Source organism: Ranitomeya variabilis, chromosome 2 (assembly GCF_051348905.1).
Source record: "Ranitomeya variabilis isolate aRanVar5 chromosome 2, aRanVar5.hap1, whole genome shotgun sequence".
NCBI lineage: Eukaryota > Metazoa > Chordata > Amphibia > Anura > Dendrobatidae > Ranitomeya > Ranitomeya variabilis.
The window spans coordinates 542661679-542687643 of record NC_135233.1 but is presented as its reverse complement, the minus strand read 5'-3'; the positions used below and the strand labels follow the sequence as shown (position 1 = coordinate 542687643).

Below are 25965 nucleotides of genomic sequence, written 5' to 3'. Positions count from 1 at the left end.
TGAGGGGGGGGTGGTGGGGGGGTGGATCGGAGCACAGGGGGTGGGATCGGAGGACGGGGGGAGCGGACAGGAGCACGGGGGAGCGGACAGGAGCACGGGGGAGCGGACAGGGGGACGGAGGGGGGTACCTGACAGAACGGAGGACTGGGGAGGAGATCGGGGGCGGTGGGGGGGGCCAGTACATGATTTCCAGCCATGGCAGATGCTATTGCAGCATCGGCCATGGCTGGATTGCAATATTTCACCATTTTCATAGGTGAAATATTGCAAATTGCTCTGATTGGCTGTTGCACTTTCAACAGCCAATCAGAGCGATCGTAGCCACGTGGGGGCAAAGCCACCCCCCTAGGCTGAAGTACAACTCCCCCTCTCCCTGCAGATCAGGTAAAATAGGAATTAACCCTTTCACCCGATCTGCAGGGATGCGATCATTCCATGACGCCGCATAGGCGTCATGGGTCGGGAAGGGGTTAACATCTAGTTAAATTTCAGTAACAAATTCCCGCATAGAAAATCATTAGTAGATTGGTGATACAGCTTCTGATCATTGGGGGTCTGACCAATCTAGAGACCATTGGAGTATTCAATTTGGATGAAGTGATTTGGGTGTCTCTCATGCTCACCAAAACTCAAATTTGGAGCTTGGTTATCCCCATCACTCCGATAGAGAATTTATGGATTCAAACAAGGAATTTTAGGTTGGACCCCCAGACATTAGCAAACTATTATTTATCCCAAAGATAGTGGTTTTAGAATGGGCCAATTTATTTAACTTAAATAATGCAAAAAAAGATAAGAAATACCTACCTCTCCAGAGTAGCTGTATTTTCCCTTTAAAATTTGGCGGTACAGGCGTGATCTATTATCATCCTCAAATGGCATAGTGCCACTCAAAAGAATATAGGATATGACTCCTAGTGCCCACATGTCCACAGAGTTTGTGTAAGGTTTTTTCACAAGAATTTCAGGAGCGATGTATTCGGGTGTTCCACATGTTGTCTTCATTAAGCAATCATCCCCTTTTTTTCTAGCACTTGCAAAACCAAAATCCGTAATCATTATTTTGGAGTCTGTTCCAGGGTGATAATACAGAAGATTTTCTGGCTTCAAGTCTCTGTGTGTAATCCCAAGTGTGTGTAAATATTTCACCCCTTCCAAAACCATTTGTAGTACATGAGTGGCATCCCGCTCTGTGAAAGAGCCTTTGGCAATTATTCGGTCAAAAAGTTCTCCCCCCGTGGCCAACTCCATTACCATGTAGACTCTTTCCTGTGTTTCGAACACTTCAATGAGCTGGATGACATTTGTATGTCGCACTCTCCTCAGGACGCTGAGTTCAGACTCACAAACCTCCCGACCTTCTCGGTATTTGGTTTCAATCATCTTAATAGCATATGGCTGCTTAGAGGCTTTGTGCTCCACTCTGATGACGCGGCTGAAGCTTCCGCGACCAATAAGTGCTTTAATATCATATTTTGCAGTTACCCTTGGATCAAATTTAGCTCTATACTTAGCTACTTTATGTCTTCGGGGATCAGCAGTTTCGGCATGACTATGAGGGTAGCCATTAGAATAGGGATGAGCCGAAGAAGCCCCTTTAGTGTCTATTCGTCCATGGTCTGTAATAAAATGCTTGTATTGGTCATTCTTCGGGGCAAGGTAAGGCTCTACTTTTTTCACTAAATCCAGCTGAATGTTCTTTGGAGGTTCGGGAAGAACTTTGCTTGTCCCACAGCCCATCATGGGAAAAACTCAGTCTTCCATGTGGCATTGTGTATGAAAATATAAATTAACTGATGTATTTGCATCAACTGCACCTTGGAAGAAAACAAAAGGCATTTGTAAGGAAGAGTAGTGACAAATAATGCTTATGTTAATATATTTAGAAATGCGACAAACCCTAAAATTTACTGTAGCTATTCCGGCAAGCTAACACTCACGTCAAGTTACCAGAAGAGTGCAGAAATGTGGCAAAACACCCTTTACATTGAGTAAATCTGCAGTGCAATATGCACCATGAATTGACATGCTGCATCTTCGTACCAATTTACAGTGAAGATTCTCTCTGCAGCGTTCATAAGGCTATGTGCACAAGTAAGAAAAGAGGTGCATAATTTTCTGCACAAAATCCGCATCTCCTGGCAGAATCCGCAGCTGCTGATTTGCCGCGGTTTTTATGCGGATTTAGTGCGGTTTTTGTGCGGATTTTCTGCAGTTTTTCCCAATGCGAATTTCTATTATGGAGGGGTGCAGAAACGCTGCAGATCTGCACAAAAGAAGTGACATGCACTTCTTTGAAATCCGCAGTAATTCCGCACTGATTTTTCTGCACAGCTTTTTTTTTTTTTTTTTTTTTTTACATTGTACTGTAAATCACAGTGCAGATCTGCAGCGTTTCTGTGCGGAAAAAAACGCTGCGGATCCGCACTAAATCCGCATCGTGTGCACACCTCTATTCTCAAAAGGTTTATATAGATCATTAACCCATCAGGAAGTCTCTCTGTGTCAGTGCACTGAGCAGCGCTGACAGCTTCTGTAGCATGTACATTTTGCTTCATCTGCATGCTATAGAAGCGATCAGCCTGCAAAAATTGATTGTCCCATAGTGGGAGAAAGTGTAAAAGTCAGAATAAAGTAAAAAAAATTAAATTGCTAAATTTTTTTGTAAAAAATAAAATAAAAATCAATATTTATTCTATGACTAAATAAATATTTGAATGAAAAGAAATCTAAACAATAAAAGTACACGTATTTGGTATTGCCGCGTCCGTAATGACCCGCCCTATAAAACTTTCCCACTAGTTAACCCCTTTAGTGAACACCATAAAACAAAAAAAACCAAGGCAAAACACAATGCTTTGTCATCATACCGCCGCACAAAAAGTGGAATAACACGCGATCAAACAGACAAATATAAATAAGCGTGGTACCGCTGAAAATGTCATCTTGACCAGCAAAAAACAAGCTGCCATACAGCTCCGTCAGCGGAAAAATAAAAAAGTTATAGCTGTCAGAATAAAGCGATGCAAAAAGAATTAATTTTTTTTATATAAAATAGTTTTTATTGTATAAAAGCGGCAAAACATAAAAAAAATATAAATTAGGTATTGCTGTAATTATACTGACTTGAAGTATAAAACTGCTTTATCAATTTTACCAAACGCGGAACAGTATAAATGCCTCACCCAAAAGAAATTCATGAATTGCTGGTTTTTGCTCATTCTGTCTCCCAAAAATCGGAATAAAAAGCGATCAAAAACTGTCATGTGCCCAAAAATGGTACCAATAAAAAACATCAACTCGTCCCACAAAAAACAAAACCTCATATGACTCTGTAGACCAAAATATGGAAAAATTATAGCTCTCAAGTTATGGTGATGAAAAAACTATTTTTTGCAATAAAAAGCATCTTTTAGCGTGTGACAGCTGCCAAACATAAAAACCCGCCATAACGCCTCTTTTACACGTCCTGATATTTCCAGTACCGGAGATGTCAGTGTCCTTGTGTGTAATTCTTGCGGCACACGTGTGGCATCTGTGTGCCGCATCAGTACCACAAGGACGGGCGCCAGGGAAGAAGAATCGTTACAATAAGTGCTGTTCCACGGCTCTCATCATTCTCCCTTGCTCTGCCGGCGATCGGCTAAAGCAGAGGAGAATGATGAATCGGGTTCAGCACTCAGCGCCGGAGAACAGCGCTTACTGTAACGCTTCTTCCCCGCTGCCGATGCGTGTCACATGGATGACATCAGTTTATGTTATGCGTATGCACATGTGCTGGATGTTTTGAGGCCCGTGCTGATATTAAAAAATGGACATGCCAGCATGTTTTGCCCATGGACACACAGTCCGTGGAATCACACTGACATGTGCACAGACCCATTCACTTAAATAAGCAAGAAGAACTCCGTTCCTCCCGAATCTCTCTGCATGGCTGCCCAATAGTATGAAATTCTGTACACACCCATGGTGCCAATATAATCACTGCATCCCTAGATGAAGTCATTGAGAGGTGTAATTCATAAAATGGGGTCATTTATGGGGGGGTTCTGCTGTTTTGGCACCTCATGGGCTCTCCCAGTGGGTCATGACACCTGCAAACCATAACAGTAAAATCTGGCGCTCCTTCCCTTCTGAGCGCTGCCATGTGCCCAAACAGTGGTTTAGCCCCAATATGGGGTATCAGCGCACTCGGGACAAACTGCAAAATAACTCTTGGGCTCTTGGGGTCCAATTTATTCTGTTACTCTTGGGAAAATAAAAAATTGGGGGCTAAAAGATCATTTTTGCGGAAAAAATATGATTTTTTTTATTTTTACGACTCTACATTATAAATGTCTGTGAAGCACTTGTGGTTTAAAGTGCTCACCACAAATCTAGACACGTTTCTCAAGGGGTCTAGTTTCCAAAATAGTGTAACTTGTGGGGTGTTTCCACTTTTTAGGCACATCAGGGGCTCCCTGAATGCGACATGGCATCCAATCTTAATTCCAGCCAATGTTGTGTTGAAAAAGTCAAATGGCGCTCCTTCCCTTCCGAGCTCTGCCATGCGCCCAAACAGTGATTTACCCCCACATATGGGGTTTCAGGAGAAACTGCACAACAACTTTTGGGGTCCAATTTCTTCTGTTACCCTTGGTAAAATAAAACAAATTGGATCTGAAGTAAATTTTGTGTGAAAAAAAGTTAAATGTTCATATTTTTTTTTAAACGTTCCAAAAATTCCTGTGAAACACTTGGACAGTAAATAAACTTCTTGAATGTGGTTTTGAGCACCTTGAGGGGTGCAGTTTTTAGATTGGCGTCACTTTGGGGTATTTTCTATCATACATACCCCTCAAAGTGACTTCAAATGTGATGTGGTCCCTAAAGAAAAAAAAAAATGGTGTTGTAAAAATGAGAAATCGCTGGTCAAATTTTAACCCTTAGGCTAAGTGCACACGTCGCAAAATTGCCGCGGAAATTCTGCAACTCCAGAATTGGCATGAATATTCCTGCTAAAAACTAGCGTTTTGCAAGCATAATTAGCTTGCAGAATGCTAGCGTTTTCCAAGCGATCTGTAGCATCGCTTGGAAAACTGATTGACAGGTGGGTCACACTTGTCAAACATAGTGTTTGACAAGTGTGACCAACTTTTTACTATTGATGCTGCCTATGCAGCATCAGTAGTAAAAGATCTAATGTTAAAAATAAAAAAAATGGTTATTCTCACCTTCCGAAGGCCCCCGATCTCCTCAGCGGTGCACGCGGCGGCTTCCGTTCCTATAGATGCTTTGTGTGCAGGACCTGTGATGACATCACGGTCACGTGATCGCGACGTCATCGCAGGTCCTTCACACAAAGCATCCATGGGAACGGAAGCGGTCGCGTGCACCGCTGAGAGGCGGGAAAACTCTGGAATGCATTTCCGCTCAGGAAAACAACGCAGCATGTGCACAAAAAAAATGCGGATTGCATTCTATTAAATAGGATGCTTAATGTGACCATTTTTCTCGCAGTTATATAGCGAAAAAAACGTGATGTGTGCACACAGCCTTATAGCTTCCTAATAAAATAAAAAAAAGGCTCCAAAATTGTGCTGATGTAAAGTAGACATGTGAGAAATGTTACTTATTAAGTATTGTGTGTGACTATCGCTGTGATTTTAGGGCTTTTTTCACAAATAAACGCAAGTAATATCAAAGAAATTTCACCACTGACATGAAGTACAATATGTCACGAGAAAACAGTGTCAAACACTGGGATCCATGGAAGCGTTCCAGAGTTATAACCTCATAAAGGGACGGTGGTCAGAATTGTAAAATTTGGCCTGGTCATTAACGTGCAAAGCACCCTTGGGGGTAAAGGGGTTGGCCAAGTTTGTCATGAGTCTGCAGTCATTCTGTGTGTCTGCAGACTTCTGAATTCTCACTGCACGCTGTCAGGATTCTTTTGTGTCGGTGATTTGTATACATGTGGTCACGTGACGACAAGAAATGTGTGGCCCAATGAAAATGAATTGGGCCAGGCCGGACATGTCTAGTTGGAATGTGGCCAGAAGTATACAAATCACATACCTGAGCAAGGGAGAAGTCTAGAAGTGAGCAGTGCATGCGCCCTGAGAATTCAGAAGCTGCAGTCGCCTATAGTGACTGAAGACTTTCATCTCCAACCTAGATGAGCCCTTTAATTAAAACATAGTAGGCAATAATACCAGCGTGTAATATCCACGCCGTCAGGATTCAGCTCGGCAGGTTCCAACAGTATCACATGTCCGCGTCACTCATGCAATTTTCATACTTATGTTCACATGACAACGAGCTTCTCTTCTCAGTTTTTCACGGAACATTGAATTTGGAAAAGCAGCTCGTCAGCATGTGACTAAGTGTACAAATTGCATATGTGCTTGGGGCGGGGTCAACAGAGTTCTTGTTCCGGGTGTCAGAAGAAAGCCTAGATACACCTCCGCTGTCATGTGCCAGCATGCAGATGTCAGCTGCTGCCTCTGATTGGCCGGCAGCTTGCATTGGTAGTACTGGGCAGAGAGTCTCTGTGCAGCGATACATTTCAACTGAATGTCAAGGGCACATGATCTACTGAAAAAGTGCTGCCGGAGTAAAAATGTCCATTTGTCCTTCAAAGAATGCGGCCCCCTAAATTCAAATTTTTTTCCCTATATGCGGCCCATATACCTAGCCGAGTTTGAGACCCCGAGAGGGGAAGACAAAGAAGAGAGACGAAGAGAAGAGAGACAGACAGAGAAGAGAGACCGAGAGAGAGAAGAGAGAGAGAGAGAAGAGACAGAAGAGAGAGTATCCCCCGAATAAAGAGCCTGATATGCCATGGACTCCTATACCCCACCCTAGACTTGTCCCCTATCCTCTAAAAGGAGCCTGATATATCCTGGACCTCTATATGTCTCCCTACCCCATCCCCCTATTTTTACCATATGCTTTGGCAATGCTAACATGTACTTAGTCCTGACAATAAAGTTCATTTGAATTTGAATTGAATTTGAGCGAGAAGAGAAAGAGCGAGAAGAGAAAGAGCGAGAAGAGAAAGAGCGAGAAGAGAAAGAGCGAGAAGAGAAAGAGCGAGAAGAGAAAGAGCGAGAAGAGAAAGAGCGAGAAGAGAAAGAGCGAGAAGAGAAAGAGCGAGAAGAGAAAGAGCGAGAAGAGAAAGAGCGAGAAGAGAAAGAGCGAGAAGAGAAAGAGCGAGAAGAGAAAGAGCGAGAAGAGAAAGAGCGAGAAGAGAAAGAGCGAGAAGAGAAAGAGCGAGAAGAGAAAGAGCGAGAAGAGAAAGAGCGAGAAGAGAAAGAGCGAGAAGAGAAAGAGCGAGAAGAGAAAGAGCGAGAAGAGAAAGAGCGAGAAGAGAAAGCGCGAGAAGAGAAAGCGCGAGAAGAGAAAGCGCGAGAAGAGAAAGCGAGAGAAGAGAAAGCGAGAGAAGAGAAAGCGAGAGAAGAGAAAGCGAGAGAAGAGAAAGCGAGAGAAGAGAAAGCGAGAGAAGAGAAAGCGAGAGAAGAGAAAGCGAGAGAAGAGAAAGCGAGAGAAGAGAAAGCGAGAGAAGAGAAAGCGAGAGAAGAGAAAGAAGAGAGAAGAGAAAGAAGAGAGAAGAGAAAGAGAAGAGAATAGAGAAGAGAGGAGAGAGGGGAGAAGAGAGAAGAGGAGAGAGAAGAGAGAAGAGAGAAGAGAGAAGAGAAGACCGGACTCAAGTTAGTCTGCAGTTAGCTATTAGTTAGCTATTAGATTTTCATGTATGATGAATTATACATAGAGTGGATATTGTTTTGGTAAAATTTTGTTCAGGACTTTGAGATGTTTATTTTGACTACTTGTGGTCCTGGGTTATTCACGTAAATCGCTTATTTATGTCGCGTATAGTCAAACGTACTCAATCGTACATAAGTTCAATTTGAAAAGAGGTACCCTGGACCACTAGTACTCAAAATGACCAGCTCAATGTCCTGAATAATATTTGCCAAAAAAATGATCAACTCTATGTGTAGTTCAGAAGTTATTTGCGTAAATCGCTTATGTCGCGCATAATCAAACGTACTCAATCGTACATACGTTTAATTTGAAAAGAGGTACCCTTGACCATTAGTACTCAAAATGAACATATCAATGTCCTGAATACTACGTGCCCAAAAAATGATCAACTCTATGTGTAGTTCAGAAGTTATTCACGTAAATCACTTATGTTGCGCATAATCAAACGTACTCAATCGTACGCAAGTTCAATTTCAAAACAGGTACCCTTGACCACTAGTACTCAAAATGAACATATCAATGTCCTGAATAATATTTGCCAAAAAAATTATCAACTCTATGTGTAGTTCAGAAGTTATTCACGTAAATCTCTTATGTCGCACATAATCAAACGTACTCAATCTAACAAATTTTGCCCCAAAAATTCACAACTCTATGTATAGTTGAAGAATTATACAAAATATGCTAACTCCATATGTGAAACATTTTATTGATACCTGTTTGCTATCACAACTTACGTAAAGTTTCCATAAGGTTTTAACCCACTAATCTATGTTTAATTCAAGGGTTGTTGAACAGATGCTAAGTTTGTGTGAAATTACACTTAATAAAGTTTTATGTCATCAAATTATTTATATGTAATTGTAACGTCATTATTAACCTTTTTTTAACTTTACATAGTGGTTCTTGTGTAGACATGGGGGTCAGTGGGTGCTCTCGTCCGGTGGCCCGGCCGCGTTTACAAAGACAGTATGAACCATGGCTCATCCCAACTGAACGCCCGACCTCCTTAAGGCCTGTTTCACACGTCAGTGGCTCCGGTACGCGTGGTGACAGTTTTGTCACGTACCGGAAACACTGACTCACGTAGACACATTAACCCCTTCCCGACCTTTGACGCCACGTAGGCGTCATGAAAACCCGTGCCAATCCGACCCATGACGCCTATGTGGCGTCATGGAAAGATCGCATCCCTGCAGATCGGGTGAAAGGGTTAACTCCATTTTCACCCGATCTGCAGAGACAGGGGGAGTGGTACTTCAGCCCAGGGGGGGTGGCTTCACCCCCCCGTGGCTACGATCGCTCTGATTGGCTGTTGAAAGTGAAACAGACAATCAGAGCGATTTGTAATATTTCACCTATGAAAATGGTGAAATATTACAATCCAGCCATGGCCGATGCTGCAATAGCATCTGCCATGGCTGGAGACCCCGATCTGCCCCCCCCCCCCCACCGATCGCCCCCCCAGTCGTCCTTTCTGCCCCGATCTCCTGTCTGCTCCCCTCCTCCCTCCTGTCGGCTCCCCCGGTCCTCCTGTCCGCTCCCCCGGTCCTCCGATCCCCCCCCCCCCCCCCCGTGTTCCGATCTCACCCCCCCATACTTACCTAGCTTCGATGTCCCTCCCGGTGTCTGGCCGTCTTCTCCATGGGCGCCGCCATCTTGGAAAATGGCGGGCGCATGCGCAGTGCGCCCGCCGAATCTGCCAGCCGGCAGATTCATTACAAGTACATTTTGATCGCTGTGGTAGGTTCTATCGCAGCGATCAAAATAAAAAAATAATAAATAAACCCCCCCTTTATCACCCCCATAGGTAGGGACAATAATAAAATAAAGAAAATATTTTTTTTTCTTTTTCCACAGCGGATCAGCCGCGGATCCGCAGCGGATCGGCCGCGGATCCGCAGAGGATCGGCCGCGGATCCGCAGAGGATTGGCCGCGGATCCGCAGCGGATTGGCCGCGGATCCGCAGCGGATTGGCCGCTGCGAATTCGAAGCAGTTTTCCATCAGGTTTACAGTACCATGTACACCTAAGGAAAACCAAACCCGCTGTGCCCATGGTGCGGAAAATTCCGTGCAGAAACGCTGCGTTGTATTTTCCGCAGCATGTCAATTCTTTGTGCGGATTCCGCAGCGTTTTACACCTGTTCCTCAATAGGAATCCGCAGGTGAAATCCGCACAAAAAAACACTGGAAATCTGCTGTAAATCCGCAGGTAAAACGCAGTGCCTTTTACCTGCAGATTTTTCAAAAATCGTGCGGAAAAATCTCACACGAATCCGCAACGTGGGCACATAGCCTTAGGGTTAGGGTTGGAATTAGAGTTAGGGTTGGAATTAGGGCTAGGGTTTGAAATAGGGTTAAGATTAGGCTTGTGGTTAGGGTTACGGATAGGGTTAGGGGTGTGTTGGGGTTACAGTTGTGGTTAGGGTTAGGATTAGGGTTAGGGTTGGAATTAGGGTTACGGGTGTGTTGCGGTTAGGGTTGTGGTTAGGGGTGTGTTGGGGTTAGGGTTGTGATTAGGGTTATGGCTACAGTTGGGATTAGGATTAGGGGTGTGTTGGGGTTAGTGTTGAAGTTAGAATTGAGGGGTTTCCAAACGCAACATGGCGCCACCATTGATTCCAGCCAATCTTGCGTTCAAAAAGTCAAATGGTGCTCCCGCCCTTCCAAGCCCCGACGTGCGCCCAAACAGTGGTTTACCCCCACATTTGGGGTACCAGCGTACTCAGGACAAACTGGGCAACAACTGTTGGGGTCCAGTCTCTCCTGTTACCCTTGCAAAAATAAAAAATTACTTGCTAAAACATAATTTTTGAGGAAAGAACAATTATTTTTTATTTTCACGGCTCTGCGTTATAAACTTCTGTGAAGCACTTGGGGGTTGAAAGTGCTCACCACACATCTAGATAAGTTCCTTCGGGGGTCTAGTTTCCAAAATGGGGTCACTTGTGGGGTGTTTCTACTGTTTAGGCACATCAGGGGCTCTGCAAATGCAATGTGACGCCCGCAGACCATTCCATCAAAGTCTGCATTTCAAATGTCACTACTTCCCTTCCGAGCCCTGACGTGTGCCCAAACAGTGGTTTACCCCCACATATGGGGTATCGGCGTACTCACAACAAACTGGGCAACAAATATTGGGGTCCAAATTCTCCTGTTACCCTTGTGAAAATAAAAAATTGCTTGCTAAAACATCTTTTTTGAGGAAAGAAAAATGATTTTTTATTTTCACGGCTCTGCGTTGTAAACTTCTGTGAAGCACTTGGGGGTTCAAAGTGCTCACCACACATCTAGATAAGTTCCTTGGGGGGTCTAGTTTCCAAAATGGGGTCACTTGTGCGGGAGCTCCAATGTTTAGGCACACAGGGGCTCTCCAAACGCGACATGGTGTCCGCTAATGATTGGAGCTAATTTTCCATTCAAAAAGCCAAATGGCGTGCCTTCCCTTCCAAGCCCTGCCGTGCGCCCAAACAGTGGTTTACCCCCACATATGGGGTATCATCGTAGTCAGGACAAACTGGACAACAACATTTGGGGTCCAATTTCTCCTATTACCCTTGGGAAAATAAAAAATTCTGGGCTAAAAATCATTTTTGAGGAAAGAAAAATTATTTTTTTATTTTCACGGCTCTGCGTTATAAACTTCTGTGAAGCACCTGGGGGTTATAAGTGCTCACTATGCATCTAGATAAGTTCCTTGGGGGGTCTAGTTTCCAAAATGGGGTCACTTGTAGGGGAGCTCCAATGTTTAGGCACACAGGGGCTCTCCAAACGCGACATGGTGTCCGCTAATGATTGGAGCTAATTTTCCATTCAAAAAGTCAAATGGCACGCCTCCCCTTCCGAGCTTTGCCGTGCACCCAAACAGTGGTTTACCCCCACATATGAGGTATCGGCATACTCAGGAGAAATTGGACAACAACGTCCCTGGTCCAGTTTCTCCTTTTACCCTTGAGAAAATAAAAAAATTGTTGCTAAAAGATCATTTTTGTGACTAAAAAGTTAAATGTTCATTTTTTACTTCCATGTTGCTTCTGCTGCTGTGAAACACCTGAAGGGTTAATAAACTTCTTGAATGTGGTTTTGAGCACCTTGAGGGGTGCAGTTTTTAGAATGGTGTCACTTTTGGGTATTTTCAGCCATATAGAACCCTCAAAATGACTTCAAATGTGAGGTGGTCCCTAAAAAAAATGGTTTTGTAAATTTTGTTGTAAAAATGAGAAATCACTGGTCAAATTTTAACCCTTATAACTTCCTAGCAAAAAAAAAAAATTGTTTCCAAAATTGTGTTGATGTAAAGTAGACATGTGGGAAATGTTATTTATTAACTATTTTGTGTCACATAACTCTCTGGTTTAACAGAATAAAAATTCAAAATGTGAAAATTGCGAAATTTTCAAAATTTTTGCCAAATTTCCGTTTTTTTCACAAATAAACTCAGAAATTATCGACCTAAATTTACCACTAACATGAAGCCCAATATGTCACGAAAAAACAATCTCAGAATCACTAGGATCCGTTGAAGCGTTCCTGAGTTATTACCTCATAAAGGGACACTGGTCAGAATTGCAAAAAACGGCAAGGTCATTAAGGCCAAAATAGGCTGGGTCATGAAGGGGTTAAAATCAATGTATCTCTGCACATGTCAGCGTGTTTTCACGGACCGTGTGTCCGTGTGAAAAACACGGAGACATGTCAATGTTCGTGGGAGCGCACGGATCACACGGACCCATTAAAGTCAATGGGTCCGTGTAAACACGTACCGCACACGGATGCTGTCCGTGTGCCGTGCAGGAGACCGCGCTACAGTAAGCGCTGTCCCCCCAGCGTGTGGTGCTGAAGCCGCCATTCATTTCTTCTCCCAAGCAGCGTTCGCTGGAGAGAAGGAATGAAAAATCAATGTTTATTTTATTATTTTTGTGTTTAAAATAAAGATCCTTGTCACCTGCCGCCTCCCACCCCCTGTGCGCCCGCCCGCTGGCATTAAAATACTCACCCAGCTCCCTCGATGCTTCCTCTCAGCGTCGCAGCTTGTCCTGTATGAGCGGTCACGTGGTGCCGCTCATTACAGGCAGGGGCTGGCTGGCAATTTTCAGCCTGGGGGGCAATCACAAGGCAGCGGCCCTCGAGTTGAGGTTGCCCTCCTTTTACCTGCTTATGTCTGGCCACTGCATTAAAGTAGCAGAGATAAAAGGCTTTAAAAACAGGCTGGTACACAGATATGGGAACTGAACGGAGCTTGCTGCATAGATATGGGAACAGAATGGAGCTTACTACAGAGATATGTGAGCAGAACAGAGCTTACTACAGAGATATGGGAGCAGAACAGAGCTTATTATAGAGATATGGGAGCAGAACCCAACTTACTAGATTCAGAGATATGGGAGCCGAACCGAGCTTACTGCAAAGATATGGGAGCAGAACCGAGCTTACTACAGAGATATGGAAGCAGAACCGAGCTAACAGCAAGGATATGGGAGCAGAACCAAGCTTACTGCAGAGATATGGGAGCAGAATGGGGCTTACTACAGAGATATGACAGCAGAAACGAGCTTACTACAGAGATAAGGGAGCAGAACCAAGCTTACTACAGAGATAGGGGAACACAACCGAGCTTACTACAGAGATATGGGAGCAGAACCGAGCTTACTACAGAGATAAGGAAGCAGAAACGAGCTTACTACAGAGATATGGGAACAGAACCGAGCTTACTACAGAGATATAGGAGCAGAAACGAGCTTACTACAGAGATAAGGAAGCAGAAACGAGCTTACTACAGAGATATGGGAACAGAACCGAGCTTACTACAGAGATATGGACGCAGAACCGAGCTTACTGCAAAGATATGGGAGCAGAACCAAGCTTACTACAGAGATATGGGAGCAGAACCGAGCTTAGTGCAGAGAAATGGGAGCAGAACCGAGCTTACTGCAAAGATAAGGGAGCATAACAGAGCTTACTACAGAGATAAGGGAGCAGAACCGAGCTTACTACAGAGATATGGGAGCAGAACCTAGCATACTGCAGAGATATGGGAACAGAACCGAGCTTACTACAGAGATATGGGAGCAGAATCGACCTTACTACAGAGATATGGGAGCAGAACCAAACTTACTACAGAGATATGGGAGCAGAACCTAGCATACTACAGAGATAAGGGAGCAGAACCGAGCTTACTAGAGAGATAAGGGAGCAGAACCGATCTTACTACAGAGATATGGGAGCAGAACCGAGCTTACTGCAGAGATATGGGAGCAGAACCGAGCTTACTACACAGATAAGGGAGCAGAACCGAGCTTAATAAGTCTACTACATGGAACCAAGTCTGCTACATAGAAACTGGAGCAGAACTGAGATTACGACATACATACAGTACCATAATCTAGATTACTACATTGATAGAGTACCAGAACCAAGCTTACTGCTTAGATATGGTGTCATAACGGAGCTTACTTACAAACATACACACAACAATACAGCTACACAGTGCCTAGTACTATCACCACTACACAGAGAATACATAATATTATAATATCACCTTTACCTCTACATGAAACTACATTCTATACAAACTCGCACATCCAAACTAGTGTGAATAGGTGCATACCAGGAGCAGCTACCTCCATACATAAATATACAAAAAAGGTTGCACTCTATCGTGCAAAAGCATGTCTAATATGAAAGATGTGCGAGTTTTTTTTTTTCTGTCATTTGTATGCTAGCTGACTGACTCAGCACTCCTCCCATCACCATGTGGTTTTTAATTGCATCTCAACACACTTGGTCCCGGCCAACTCATATGTAGGCTTTGCTGAACAGAGGTGTCCACATTCACCCAGGCATACAGACATTGGCCTTCGGTAAGTGTTCACATTTGGACAGGGAGGTCAGGGACCCATCAGTTTTATGAGACCACCTTGACGACGGTTGATGGGCTCACACTATTTGATTATATCAAATTCTGTGCAAAGCGTCTCTTAAATATTCTCCTAATGTTCAAAAGCCATTTTGCTATACATATTTCATGTATTTCATATTAGACATGCTTTTGCACGATAGAGTGCAACCTTTTTTGTATATCTACATTCTATACAAAGACCAATGATGCCACCATACACTCCCTGACAGAAGTTATGTCGCTTATCCATGTTATGTAAATAAAAGCTTATAACCGGACGTTAAATTTATCCATTGGTTGTATAAGTTATTCTTTTGAAAGCTGGAACCCTCCAAAATGTGATTTAGGTTAAGAAAATAAATTGTTATCAAAGCAGAAATATTGATCAGTTAATGGACACAGAATGGTCAGATTTTGGCAAGACAAAATTTTTGTTGCCCACAGACAAATAATTAACTTAAAATACAAATATATGTTGCATAACATTGGTGAATGAAGTTGTGGTGCTCATCTAGATTCTTTGGTTTTGTCTTCCAAGCTTCCTCTTTCATCCTTCCCCAAACATGCTCAATGATGTTCATGTCTGGTGACTGGGCTGGCCAGTCCTTGAGCACCTTGATCTTTTTTGCCTGGAGGAACTGTGTTGTAGAGATGGATGTATGAGATGGAGCACCATCCTGCTGCAGAATTTGACCTCTTTTATGATTTGGAATATAAGCGGTAGCTAATACTTCTTGATATTTTAGGCTATTGATATTGCCTTCCACCTTGCAAATGTTTCGCACACCCCCATACTGAATGTAACCCCAGACCATGATCTTTCAACCACCAAATTTAAGTGTCTTCTGGGTGTATTTTGGATCCATACTGGCTCCAGTAAGTCTCCTGCAGTGTTTGTGGCAGCTGTGGTGTAATTCTACTGAAGAGAAATCCATCTTCTGCCACTTTTCCGGTATCCATCTATTTAGCAGGCTGTGGGAGTTTGCAAATGCCACACGGTTTTTTATTTGCCTTTTGTTTAGTGCTGGCTTCTGGGCACTGATTCGACCATGGAGGCCATTTTGAGACAGAATCCTACAAACTGTTCTAGTTGACACAGGTAAAGGTTTAGGTGTGCACTCAGCCTTAATATGGCGAGGTGCTGGTGTAAAGGACCAATGGCCCAGAATAACAGTAAAAGTTAAATTCACTGCACTCTCTCTAGGTTTCTTATGCAAAGTCCGGTATAAATTTATTATACATAAACTGGGAGCGTAAAAGAATATTACAGCATCTGTGATTTTTTTTATATACAACGTTCGGCTCAACCAGAGCCTTTGTCACGTAATCGCTTGTTCTAGCTAAGATAGTGATATACAGAGAAGGTGGAAAGTCTCAGCAGTGCAATATAAGCTCTATTGTAATCTAAATGTCCGCCTATGGAAGACCCTGTCCAGTAGTGTGGACCTGCAGTGTCTGTTATGACAAGCAGCGCTCCCGCGCCTTGCTAACGATCAGCGTGTCACGTGCGGTGAATTTAACTTTTACTAGTTGACACAGGGACTTGAGGTGACCAGACCTGTTGGAGCTCTGCTGCTGTGGAAGAGGGGCTTGCTTTGGATTTTCTAACCAACAAACATTCCTCCTGAGCAGTTGTCTTGCGGGGTCTGCCGGACCTGGGCTAGTCAAACACATCTCCAGTCTCTTCAAATCTTTTTTTTAATTCTTTGTACTTGACACTGAGACACATTAAAGGTGCCCGCCACCTCTGCAGTGGATCTGGTCTTCAGCCTCTTGATAATCCAGGCTTTGGTCGCAGGGTGGAATTTTGGCATGTCGTCAAGAGCTCAAGTTGCAGTTCAAGTGAAGGTCTGGGGTGCTGGGTTTCTTTTTATACACACACACTAAATAACCGATCATTTACTGAGCACAGGTGAGGATGTAAACTAGGATAGGGTGCATTATATGACCAGGCGACAAAACTTTTGTCTTGCTAAAATCTGACCATTCTGTGTCCATTAACTGATTAATATTTCTGCATTAATGTCAATTTATTTTCTTAACCTAAACCACATTTTGGAAGGTTTCAGCTTTCAAAAGAATAATGGATATATTTAATATCAGGTTATAAGCTTTTATTTGCATAACATGGATAAGCGACATTACTTCTGTCAGGGAGTGTACAACTTTTACTACTAGTATACTACAATACTGATCATTAATTTTAAAAAAGCACAACACTAAGTGCCATTGTATACAGGAACTCTGTATTTACGGTCAGTGTAAAGATACTACAGTGATCACTGGTGACATTATACACAGGAGATCTGTATAAGGTGTCAGTGTACAGGTAATTCAGTGATCACCACTGCCAGTGACATTATACACAGGAGCTTTGTATATAGTATACAGTGTATAGTGTCAGTGTACAGGTAATACACTGACTCACTAGTAGTGTTGAGCATTCTGATACTGCAAATATCGGGTATCGGCCGATATTCGCTGTATCGGAATTCCGATACCGAGTTCCGATATTTTTGTGATATCGGAAATCAGAATCGGAAGTTCCCAGTGTGTGGTTCCCAGGGTCTGGAGGAGAGGAGACTCTCCTTCAGGCCTTGGGATCCATATTCATGTAAAAAATAAAGAATAAAAATAAAAAATATGGATATACTCACCCCTCCGGCGGACCCTGGACCTTAGCGTTGTAACCGGCAGCCTCCGTTCCTAAGAATGCAGCGCGATGACGTCGCGGCTTGTGATTGGTCGCGTGAGCGGTCACATGAGCGGTCACGCGACCAATCACAAGCCACGACGTCATCGAAGGTCCTTCACTCTGCATTCTTAGGAACGGAGGCAGACGCTTGCAGTGGTGACAGCCAGGGGCCGTCCGAGGGTGAGTATATCCATATTTTTTATTTTTATTCTTTCTTTATTTTTTACATGAATATGGACCCCAGGGCCTGAAGGAGAGTTTCCTCTCCTTCAGACCCTGGGAACCATCCAGGATACCTTCCGATATTTGTGTCCCTTTGACTAGTATTGGTATCGGGAATCGGTGTCGGCGAGATCCGATATTTTGCCGGTATCGGCCGATCCAATCCGATACCGATACTTTCGAATATCGGAAGGTATCGCTCAACACTACTCACTAGTGATGTCTCTAGCTGAAGTCCTTCATCTTTGCTTTTCATTTTCATCCAGCACAGACTGCCATCACTTCTTCCAGCCAGGACTAATCTCTGCATAAAATAACACAGTTACCTAGAGCACGGCTTCCAGACCACATTCCCCACTTTTTCCCTTTCTTCTACACCATGTTCCAAATTATTATGCAAATTATATTTTTCTCAGATTTTCCTAAATGGTCGGTGCAAATGACAGTCAGTCTAATAAAAGTCATCACCCGTTAGAGTATACATCGAATTTTATTGGAGAAACCTCCCAATGATAACAGTATAATCTCCAAAATGAATAAAAACTCAAAATGCACTGTTCCAAATTATTAGGCACAGTAGAATTTCTAAACATTTGATCTGTTTTAAAGAACTGAAAATGCTCATTTGTGGAATTTGCAGCATTAGGAGGTCACATTCACTGAACAAAAAAGCTATTTAACTCCAAAACATCCTAACAGGCCAAGTCACATAGGAACCCTTCTTTGTTATCACCTTCACAATTCTCGCCTCCATTGAACTTGTGAGTATTTGGAGAGTTTCTGCTTGTATTTCTTTGCATGAAGTCAGAATCGCTTCCCAGAGCTGCTGTTTTGATGTGAACTGCCTCCCACCCTCATAGATCTTTTGCTTGATGATACTCCAAAGGTTCTGTATAGGGTTGAGGTCAGGGGAAGATAGTGGCCACACCATGAGTTTATCTCCTTTTATGCCCATAGCAGCCAATGACTCAAAGATATTCTTTGCAGCATGAGATGGTGCATTGACATGCATGAAGATGATTTTGCTCCTGAAGGCACATTTCTGCTTTTTATAAAATGGAAGTTGTCAGTCAGAAACTCTATATACTTTGCCGAAGTCATTTTCACACCTTCAGGTACCTTAAAGGGCCCTACCAGCTGTTTCCCCATGATTCCAGCCCAAAACATTACTCCTCCATCTCCTTGCTGACGTTGCAGCCTTGTTGGCACATGGTGGCCATCCACCAACCATCCACTACTCCATCCATCTGGACCACTCAGGGTTGCTCGACACTCATCGGTAAACAAGACTGTTTGGAAATCTTTGGACAGTCTTCATGTATGTCTGGGCCCACTGCAACCATTTCTGCTTGTGAACACTGTTTAGAGGTGGCCGAATAGTAGGTTTATGCACCACAGCAAGCCTTTGAAGGATCCTACACCTTGAGGTTCGAGGGACTCCAGAGGCACCAGCAGCTTCAAATAACTGCTTGCTGCTTTGTAATGGTATTTTGGCAGCTGCTCTCTTTATCCAATGAGTTTGTCTGGCAGAAACCTTCCTCATTATGCCTTTATCTGCATGAACTCTGTCTGTGCTCTGTTTCAGTTGCAAATCTCTTCACAGTATGATGATCACTCTTAAGTTTTCGTGAAATATCTAATGTTTTCATACTTTGACCAAGGCATTGCACTATTTAATGCTTTTCAGCAGCAGAGAGATCCTTTTTATTTTCCATATTGCTTGAAACCTGTGGTCTGCTTTATAATGTGGAACATCATTTTTAAGTAGTTTTTCTTTAATTAGAATCACCTGGAAAACTAATGATCACATGTGTTTAAGATTGATTTCTGTCATGGTTCCCAATGGCAAGGGAACGTAAGAAACATATAAATAACGAACGAGCTCTCGGGTGATGGAAACTCGAGTTGACCGTGAGCTAAATCTACCACACAACTAATAGTAGCCAGGGAGCATACCTACGGCTTCCTATATGCCACGCGCCAGCCGGAGGACTAACTACGCCTGGTAGAGGAAGAAACAGACCTGGCTTACCTCTAGGGAAATACCCCAAAAGATGATAGCAGCCCCCCACATGTAATAACGGTGAATTAAGAGGAAAAGACATACACAGTATGAAAGTAGATTTAGCAAAGAGAGGTCCACTTACTAGATAGCAGAAGGATACAAAAGAGGACTTCACGGTCAGCTGAAAACCCTTTCAAAATACCATCCTGAAATTACTTTAAGACTCCTGTGTCAACTCATGACACAGGAGTGGCAATTTCAGCCCGCAAGAGCTTCCAGCTACAGAGAATTACAAAAACTGCAAACTGGACAAAAGGTACAAAACAAAAGGACAAAGTCCACTTAGCTGATCAGCAGACTAGTAGCAGGAACATGCAACCGAAGGCTCTGGTTACAATGATGACCGGCAAGGAAATGACTGGAGAGCAAGGCTAAATAGGAAACTCCCAAACGCTGATGGAAGCAGGTGAACAGAAGCAGCAAAGAGCAATCAAGTCACCAGTACCACCAGCAACCACCAGGGGAGCCCAAAAAGCGGATACACAACAGTACCCTCCCCTTAAGGAGGGGGCACCGAACCCTCACAAGAACCGCCAGGGCGATCTGGATGAGCCCTATGAAAGGCACGAACCAAATCCGAGGCATGAACATCAGAGGCAGTTACCCAAGAATTATCTTCCTGACCATAGCCCTTCCATTTAACCAGATATTGAAGTCTCCGTCTGGAAATACGGGAGTCCAAGATCTTTTCCACCACGTACTCCAATTCACCCTCCACCAGCACAGGAGCAGGAGGTTCAGTAGAAGGAACCACAGGTACCTCATATCTCCGCAACAACGACCGATGGAACACATTATGGATAGCGAAAGATGCCGGGAGGTCCAAACGAAAGGAAACAGGGTTAAGAATCTCCAAAATCCTATAAGGACCGATGAACTGAGGCTTAAATTTAGGAGAAGAAACCCTCATAGGGACAAAACGGGAAGACAACCACACCAAGTCCCCAACACGAAGGTGGGGGCCAACACGACGACGGCGGTTAGCAAACTGCTGAGTCCTCTCCTGGGACAATTCCAAATTATCCACCACTTGTCCCCAAATCTGATGCAACCGATCCACTACCGCATCCACTCCAGGACAATCCGAAGATTCAACCTGACCAGATGAAAAACGCGGATGAAACCCAGAATTGCAAAAGAAAGGAGAAACCAAAGTGGCAGAACTAGCCCGATTATTAAGAGCAAACTCCGCCAACGGCAGAAAGGCAACCCAATCATCCTGATCCGCAGACACAAAACACCTCAAATAAGTCTCCAAAGTTTGATTAGTTCGTTCCGTCTGGCCATTGGTCTGAGGATGGAATGCAGACGAAAAAGACAAATCAATGCCCAACCTGGCACAGACTGCCCGCCAAAATCTAGACACGAACTGGGTACCCCTGTCAGAAACGATGTTTTCCGGAATACCATGCAAGCGAACCACATTTTGAAAAAACAGAGGGACCAACTCAGATGAGGAAGGCAACTTAGGCAATGGCACCAAATGAACCATTTTAGAAAAACGGTCACACACCATCCAGATGACAGACATCTTCTGAGAAACAGGGAGGTCCGAGATAAAGTCCATAGAGATGTGCGTCCAAGGCCTCTTCGGGATAGGCAAGGGCAACAACAACCCACTAGCCCTAGAACAACAAGGCTTGGCCCGAGCACACACATCGCAAGACTGCACAAAAACACGCACATCTCGAGACAAGGAAGGCCACCAGAAGGATCTAGCCACCAAATCTCTGGTGCCAAAAATTCCTGGATGACCTGCCAGAGTAGAAGAATGAACTTCCGAGATGACTCTAGTGGTCCACTCATCAGGAACAAACAGTCTACCAGACGGACAACGATCAGGTCTATCCGCCTGAAATTCTTGCAAAGCACGTCACAAATCTGGAGAGACAGCAGACAAAACCACTCCATCCTTAAGGACACCAGCAGGTTCAGAATTCCCAGGAGAGTCAGGCTCAAAACTCCTAGAAAGAGCATCTGCCTTCACATTCCTAGAACCCGGTAAGTACGAGACCACAAAATTAAACCGGGAAAAGAACAACGACCAACGTGCCTGTCTAGGATTCAGGCGCCTGGCAGACTCCAAATAAATTAAATTCTTGTGATCAGTCAAAACTACCACCTGATGTCTGGCACCCTCAAGCCAATGACGCCACTCCTCAAATGCCCACTTCATGGCCAAAAGCTCCCGATTACCAACATCATAGTTTCGCTCGGCGGCCGAAAATTTTCGCGAAAAGAACGCACAAGGTCTCATCACCGAGCAGTCGGAACTTTTCTGCGACAAAACCGCCCCCGCTCCGATCTCGGAAGCATCGACCTCAACCTGAAAGGGAAGAGAAACATCAGGCTGGCGCAACACAGGGGCAGACAAAAAGCGGCTTTTAAGCTCCCGAAAGGCCTCCACGGCAGCAGGGGACCAATTGGCAACATCAGCACCCTTTTTAGTCAAATCCGTCAGAGGTTTAGCAACGCCAGAAAAACCAGCTATAAATCGACGATAAAAATTAGCAAAGCCCAAGAATTTCTGGAGACTCTTCAGAGAAGTAGGCTGCGTCCAGTCGTAAATAGCCCGAACCTTGACAGGGTCCATCTCAATAGAAGAAGGGGAAAAAATGTACCCCAAAAAGGAAATTTTTTGAACCCCAAAAACACACTTTGAACCCTTTACACACAAAGAATTCTCCCGCAAAACCTGAAAAACCCTCCTGACCTGCTGAACATGAGACTCCCAGTCATCAGAAAAAATCAAAATATCATCCAAGTAAACAATCAAAAATTTATCCAAATATTCACGGAAAATATCATGCATTAAGGACTGAAAGACCGAAGGAGCATTAGAAAGGCCGAAAGGCATTACCAAATACTCAAAATGGCCCTCAGGCGTATTAAATGCGGTTTTCCACTCATCCCCCTGCTTAATTCGCACCAAATTATACGCCCCATGAAGATCAATCTTAGAGAACCACTTAGCCCCCCTTATGCGAGCAAACAAATCAGTCAGCAAAGGCAATGGATACTGATATTTGACTGTAATTTTATTCAGGAGTCGATAATCAATACAAGGCCTCAGAGAGCCATCCTTTTTAGAGACAAAGAAAAAAACGGCTCCTAAAGGTGATGAAGAAGGACGAATATGTCCCTTTTCCAGGGACTCCTTAATATACTCGCGCATAGCAGCATGTTCGGGTACAGATAGGTTAAACAAACGACCCTTTGGAAATTAACTGCCAGGAATCAGATCTATGGCGCAATCACAATCCCTGTGAGGAGGGAGTGAACCAATCTTAGGCTCTTCAAAAATATCACGATAATCAGACAAAAATGCCGGAATCTCAGATGGAATAGATGACGAAATGGACACCATAGGAGTGTCCCCATGAGCCCCCCGACATCCCCAGCTTAACACAGACATAGCTTTCCAGTCAAGGACTGGGTTATGAGACTGTAACCATGGTAATCCAAGCACCAAAACATCATGTAAATTGTACAACACAAGGAAGCGAATCACCTCCTGATGGTCTGGAGTCATACGCATAGTCACTTGCGTCCAGAACTGTGGTTTATTACAAGCCAAAGGTGTAGAATCAATACCCTTCAGAGGTATAGGGACTTCCAGAGGCTCTAAATCAAACCCACAGCGCCTGGCAAAGGACCAGTCCATAAGACTCAGAGCGGCGCCAGAGTCCACATAGGCATCCACGGTAATAACTGATAATGAACAAATCAAGGTTACAGACAAAATAAATTTGGACTGTAAAGTGCCAATTGAAATGGACTTGTCAACCTTCCTAGTACGTTTAGAGCATGCTGATATAACATGAGCAGAATCACCACAATAGAAGCATAACCCATTTTTACGCCTATAATTCTGCCGCTCGCTTCTGGACATAACTCTGTCACATTGCATTTTCTCTGGCGTCTCTTCAGAAGATACCGCCAAATGGTGCACGGGTTTGCGCTCCCGCAAACGCCGATCAATCTGAATTGCCATTGTCATGGACTCATTCAGACCTGTAGGCACAGGGAACCCGACCATAACATCTTTAACGGCATCAGAAAGACCCTCTCTGAAATTTGCCGCCAAGGCGCACTCATTCCACTGAGTAAGCACAGACCATCTACGAAATTTTTGGCAGTACATCTCCGCTTCATCTTGCCCTTGAGATAGGGCTATCAAAGCTTTTTCAGCTTGAATCTCCAAATTAGGTTCCTCATAAAGCAACCCTAAAGCCAGGAAAAACGCATCCACATTGAGCAACGCAGGATCCCCTGGTGCCAATGAAAATGCCCAATTTTGAGGGTCACCTCGCAGCAAAGAGATTACAATCTTAACCTGCTGGACAGGATCTCCTGAGGAGTGAGGTCTGAGAGAAAGGAATAATTTACAATTATATTTGAAATTCAAAAACCGAGATCTATCTCCGGAAAACACCTCTGGTGTAGGGATTTTAGGTTCAGAAATAGGAGTATGCATAACAAAATCTTGTAAATTTTGAACCTTCGTAGCAAGATTATTTAAACCTGCAGCCAAACTCTGAGGATCCATCTTTAAACAGGTGAGCTCAGAGCCATTCAAGGATTATAAGGAGAGAAAGGCAAAGGCTGTAATTAGAGCTGAAATACAACTGATCCAACTATGGAGCAAGCATAGGGGAAAAAGAGGAAGAAAAAAAAAAAAAATTTACAGACTTCTTTTTTCTCTCCTTTCTTCTGCCAATAAGTTTAAGTTTAACACTGGCCGGTCATACTGTCATGGTTCCCAATGGCAAGGGAACGTAAGAAACATATAAATAACGAACGAGCTCTCGGGTGATGGAAACTCGAGTTGACCGTGAGCTAAATCTACCACACAACTAATAGTAGCCAGGGAGCATACCTACGGCTTCCTATATGCCACGCGCCAGCCGGAGGACTAACTACGCCTGGTAGAGGAAGAAACAGACCTGGCTTACCTCTAGAGAAATACCCCAAAAGATGATAGCAGCCCCCCACATGTAATAACGGTGAATTAAGAGGAAAAGACATACACAGTATGAAAGTAGATTTAGCAGAGAGAGGTCCACTTACTAGATAGCAGAAGGATACAAAAGAGGACTTCACGGTCAGCTGAAAACCCTTTCAAAATACCATCCTGAAATTACTTTAAGACTCCTGTGTCAACTCATGACACAGGAGTGGCAATTTCAGCCCGCAAAAGCTTCCAGCTACAGAGAATTGCAAAAACTGCAAACTGGACAAAAGGTACAAAACAAAAGGACAAAGTCCACTTAGCTGATCAGCAGACTAGTAGCAGGAACATGCAACCGAAGGCTCTGGTTACAATGATGACCGGCAAGGAAATGACTGGAGAGCAAGGCTAAATAGGAAACTCCCAAACGCTGATGGAAGCAGGTGAACAGAAGCAGCAAAGTGCAAACAAGTCACCAGTACCACCAGCAACCACCAGGGGAGCCCAAAAAGCGGATACACAACAGATTTCAGTGATCCATTGAGCCCTGAGATACCATCCACGAGTTTATTTGAAAAACAAAACAATTAAATCTTTATGACACTTAAATCCAATTTGCATAATAATTTGGAACATGGTGTACACTAGACATCTGAATACAGAGGTCCACCCACAAGCAATATATAATTGGTTATTATGCAACGTCATAGATTGTAAGCTTGCGAGCAGGGCCCTCGTTCCTTTTGGTATCTGTTGATCTATGTGTTTATTGTTATGCTTAAAGGGAACCTATCACCCCGTTTTTTAAAAATTAGATAAAAATAGTGTGAAATAGGGGCAGAGCTGGGCTTTACATTAGTGCCTTTTCGGTGCCTTTACACCCCCGTTTGGCTGCCGAAATACCTTTGTGAAGTGGCCGTTTTCTGCTGTCACTCAAGTGGGTCAGGTCGGATGGGCGTGGTCACAGCGCTGTTTGTCCCCCAGGATCCTGCTCATCTTTACGTTGGTGGCGTAGTGGTGTGCGCATGTCCAAAGAAGATCCACTGCCCAGGAGATGAATAACGGCGCGGTCTTCGCTATTCAGCCGTTTACCGGTGGGCGCGGCCATCTTTCCTGTGGCCGCGCCTGCGCAGATGGAGCGCTCTGCTGCCCGGGACTTCAGGAAAATGGCCGCCGCGATCTCCATCTGCGCACGCGCGGAATCCCGCTGCCATTTTCCTGAAGTCCCGGGCAGCAGAGCGCTCCATCTGCGCAGGCGCGGCCACAGGAAAGATGGCCGCGCCCACCGGTAAACGGCTGAATAGCGAAGACCGCGCCGTTATTCATCTCCTGGGCAGTGGATCTTCTTTGGACATGTGCACACCACTACGCCACCAACGTAAA

The 25965-nt window shown here is 44.1% G+C and overlaps 1 protein-coding gene across 2 annotated transcripts in view; it reads right to left on the bottom strand.

Annotated features, from left to right (window-relative positions):
- The window catches only part of PSKH1 (protein serine kinase H1), a 55795-nt gene that overhangs the window by 9316 nt on the left and 20514 nt on the right, over positions 1-25965 (bottom strand). Inside the window, exon 2 of one of the 2 annotated variants that reach the window (XM_077288145.1) lies at positions 808-1817. In XM_077288145.1, the coding sequence (XP_077144260.1) occupies positions 808-1743 (936 nt within the window). In that variant the 5' untranslated portion in view covers positions 1744-1817. The remainder of the gene's footprint in view (positions 1-807; positions 1818-25965) is intronic. The other variant, XM_077288146.1, reaches the window with a different exon arrangement.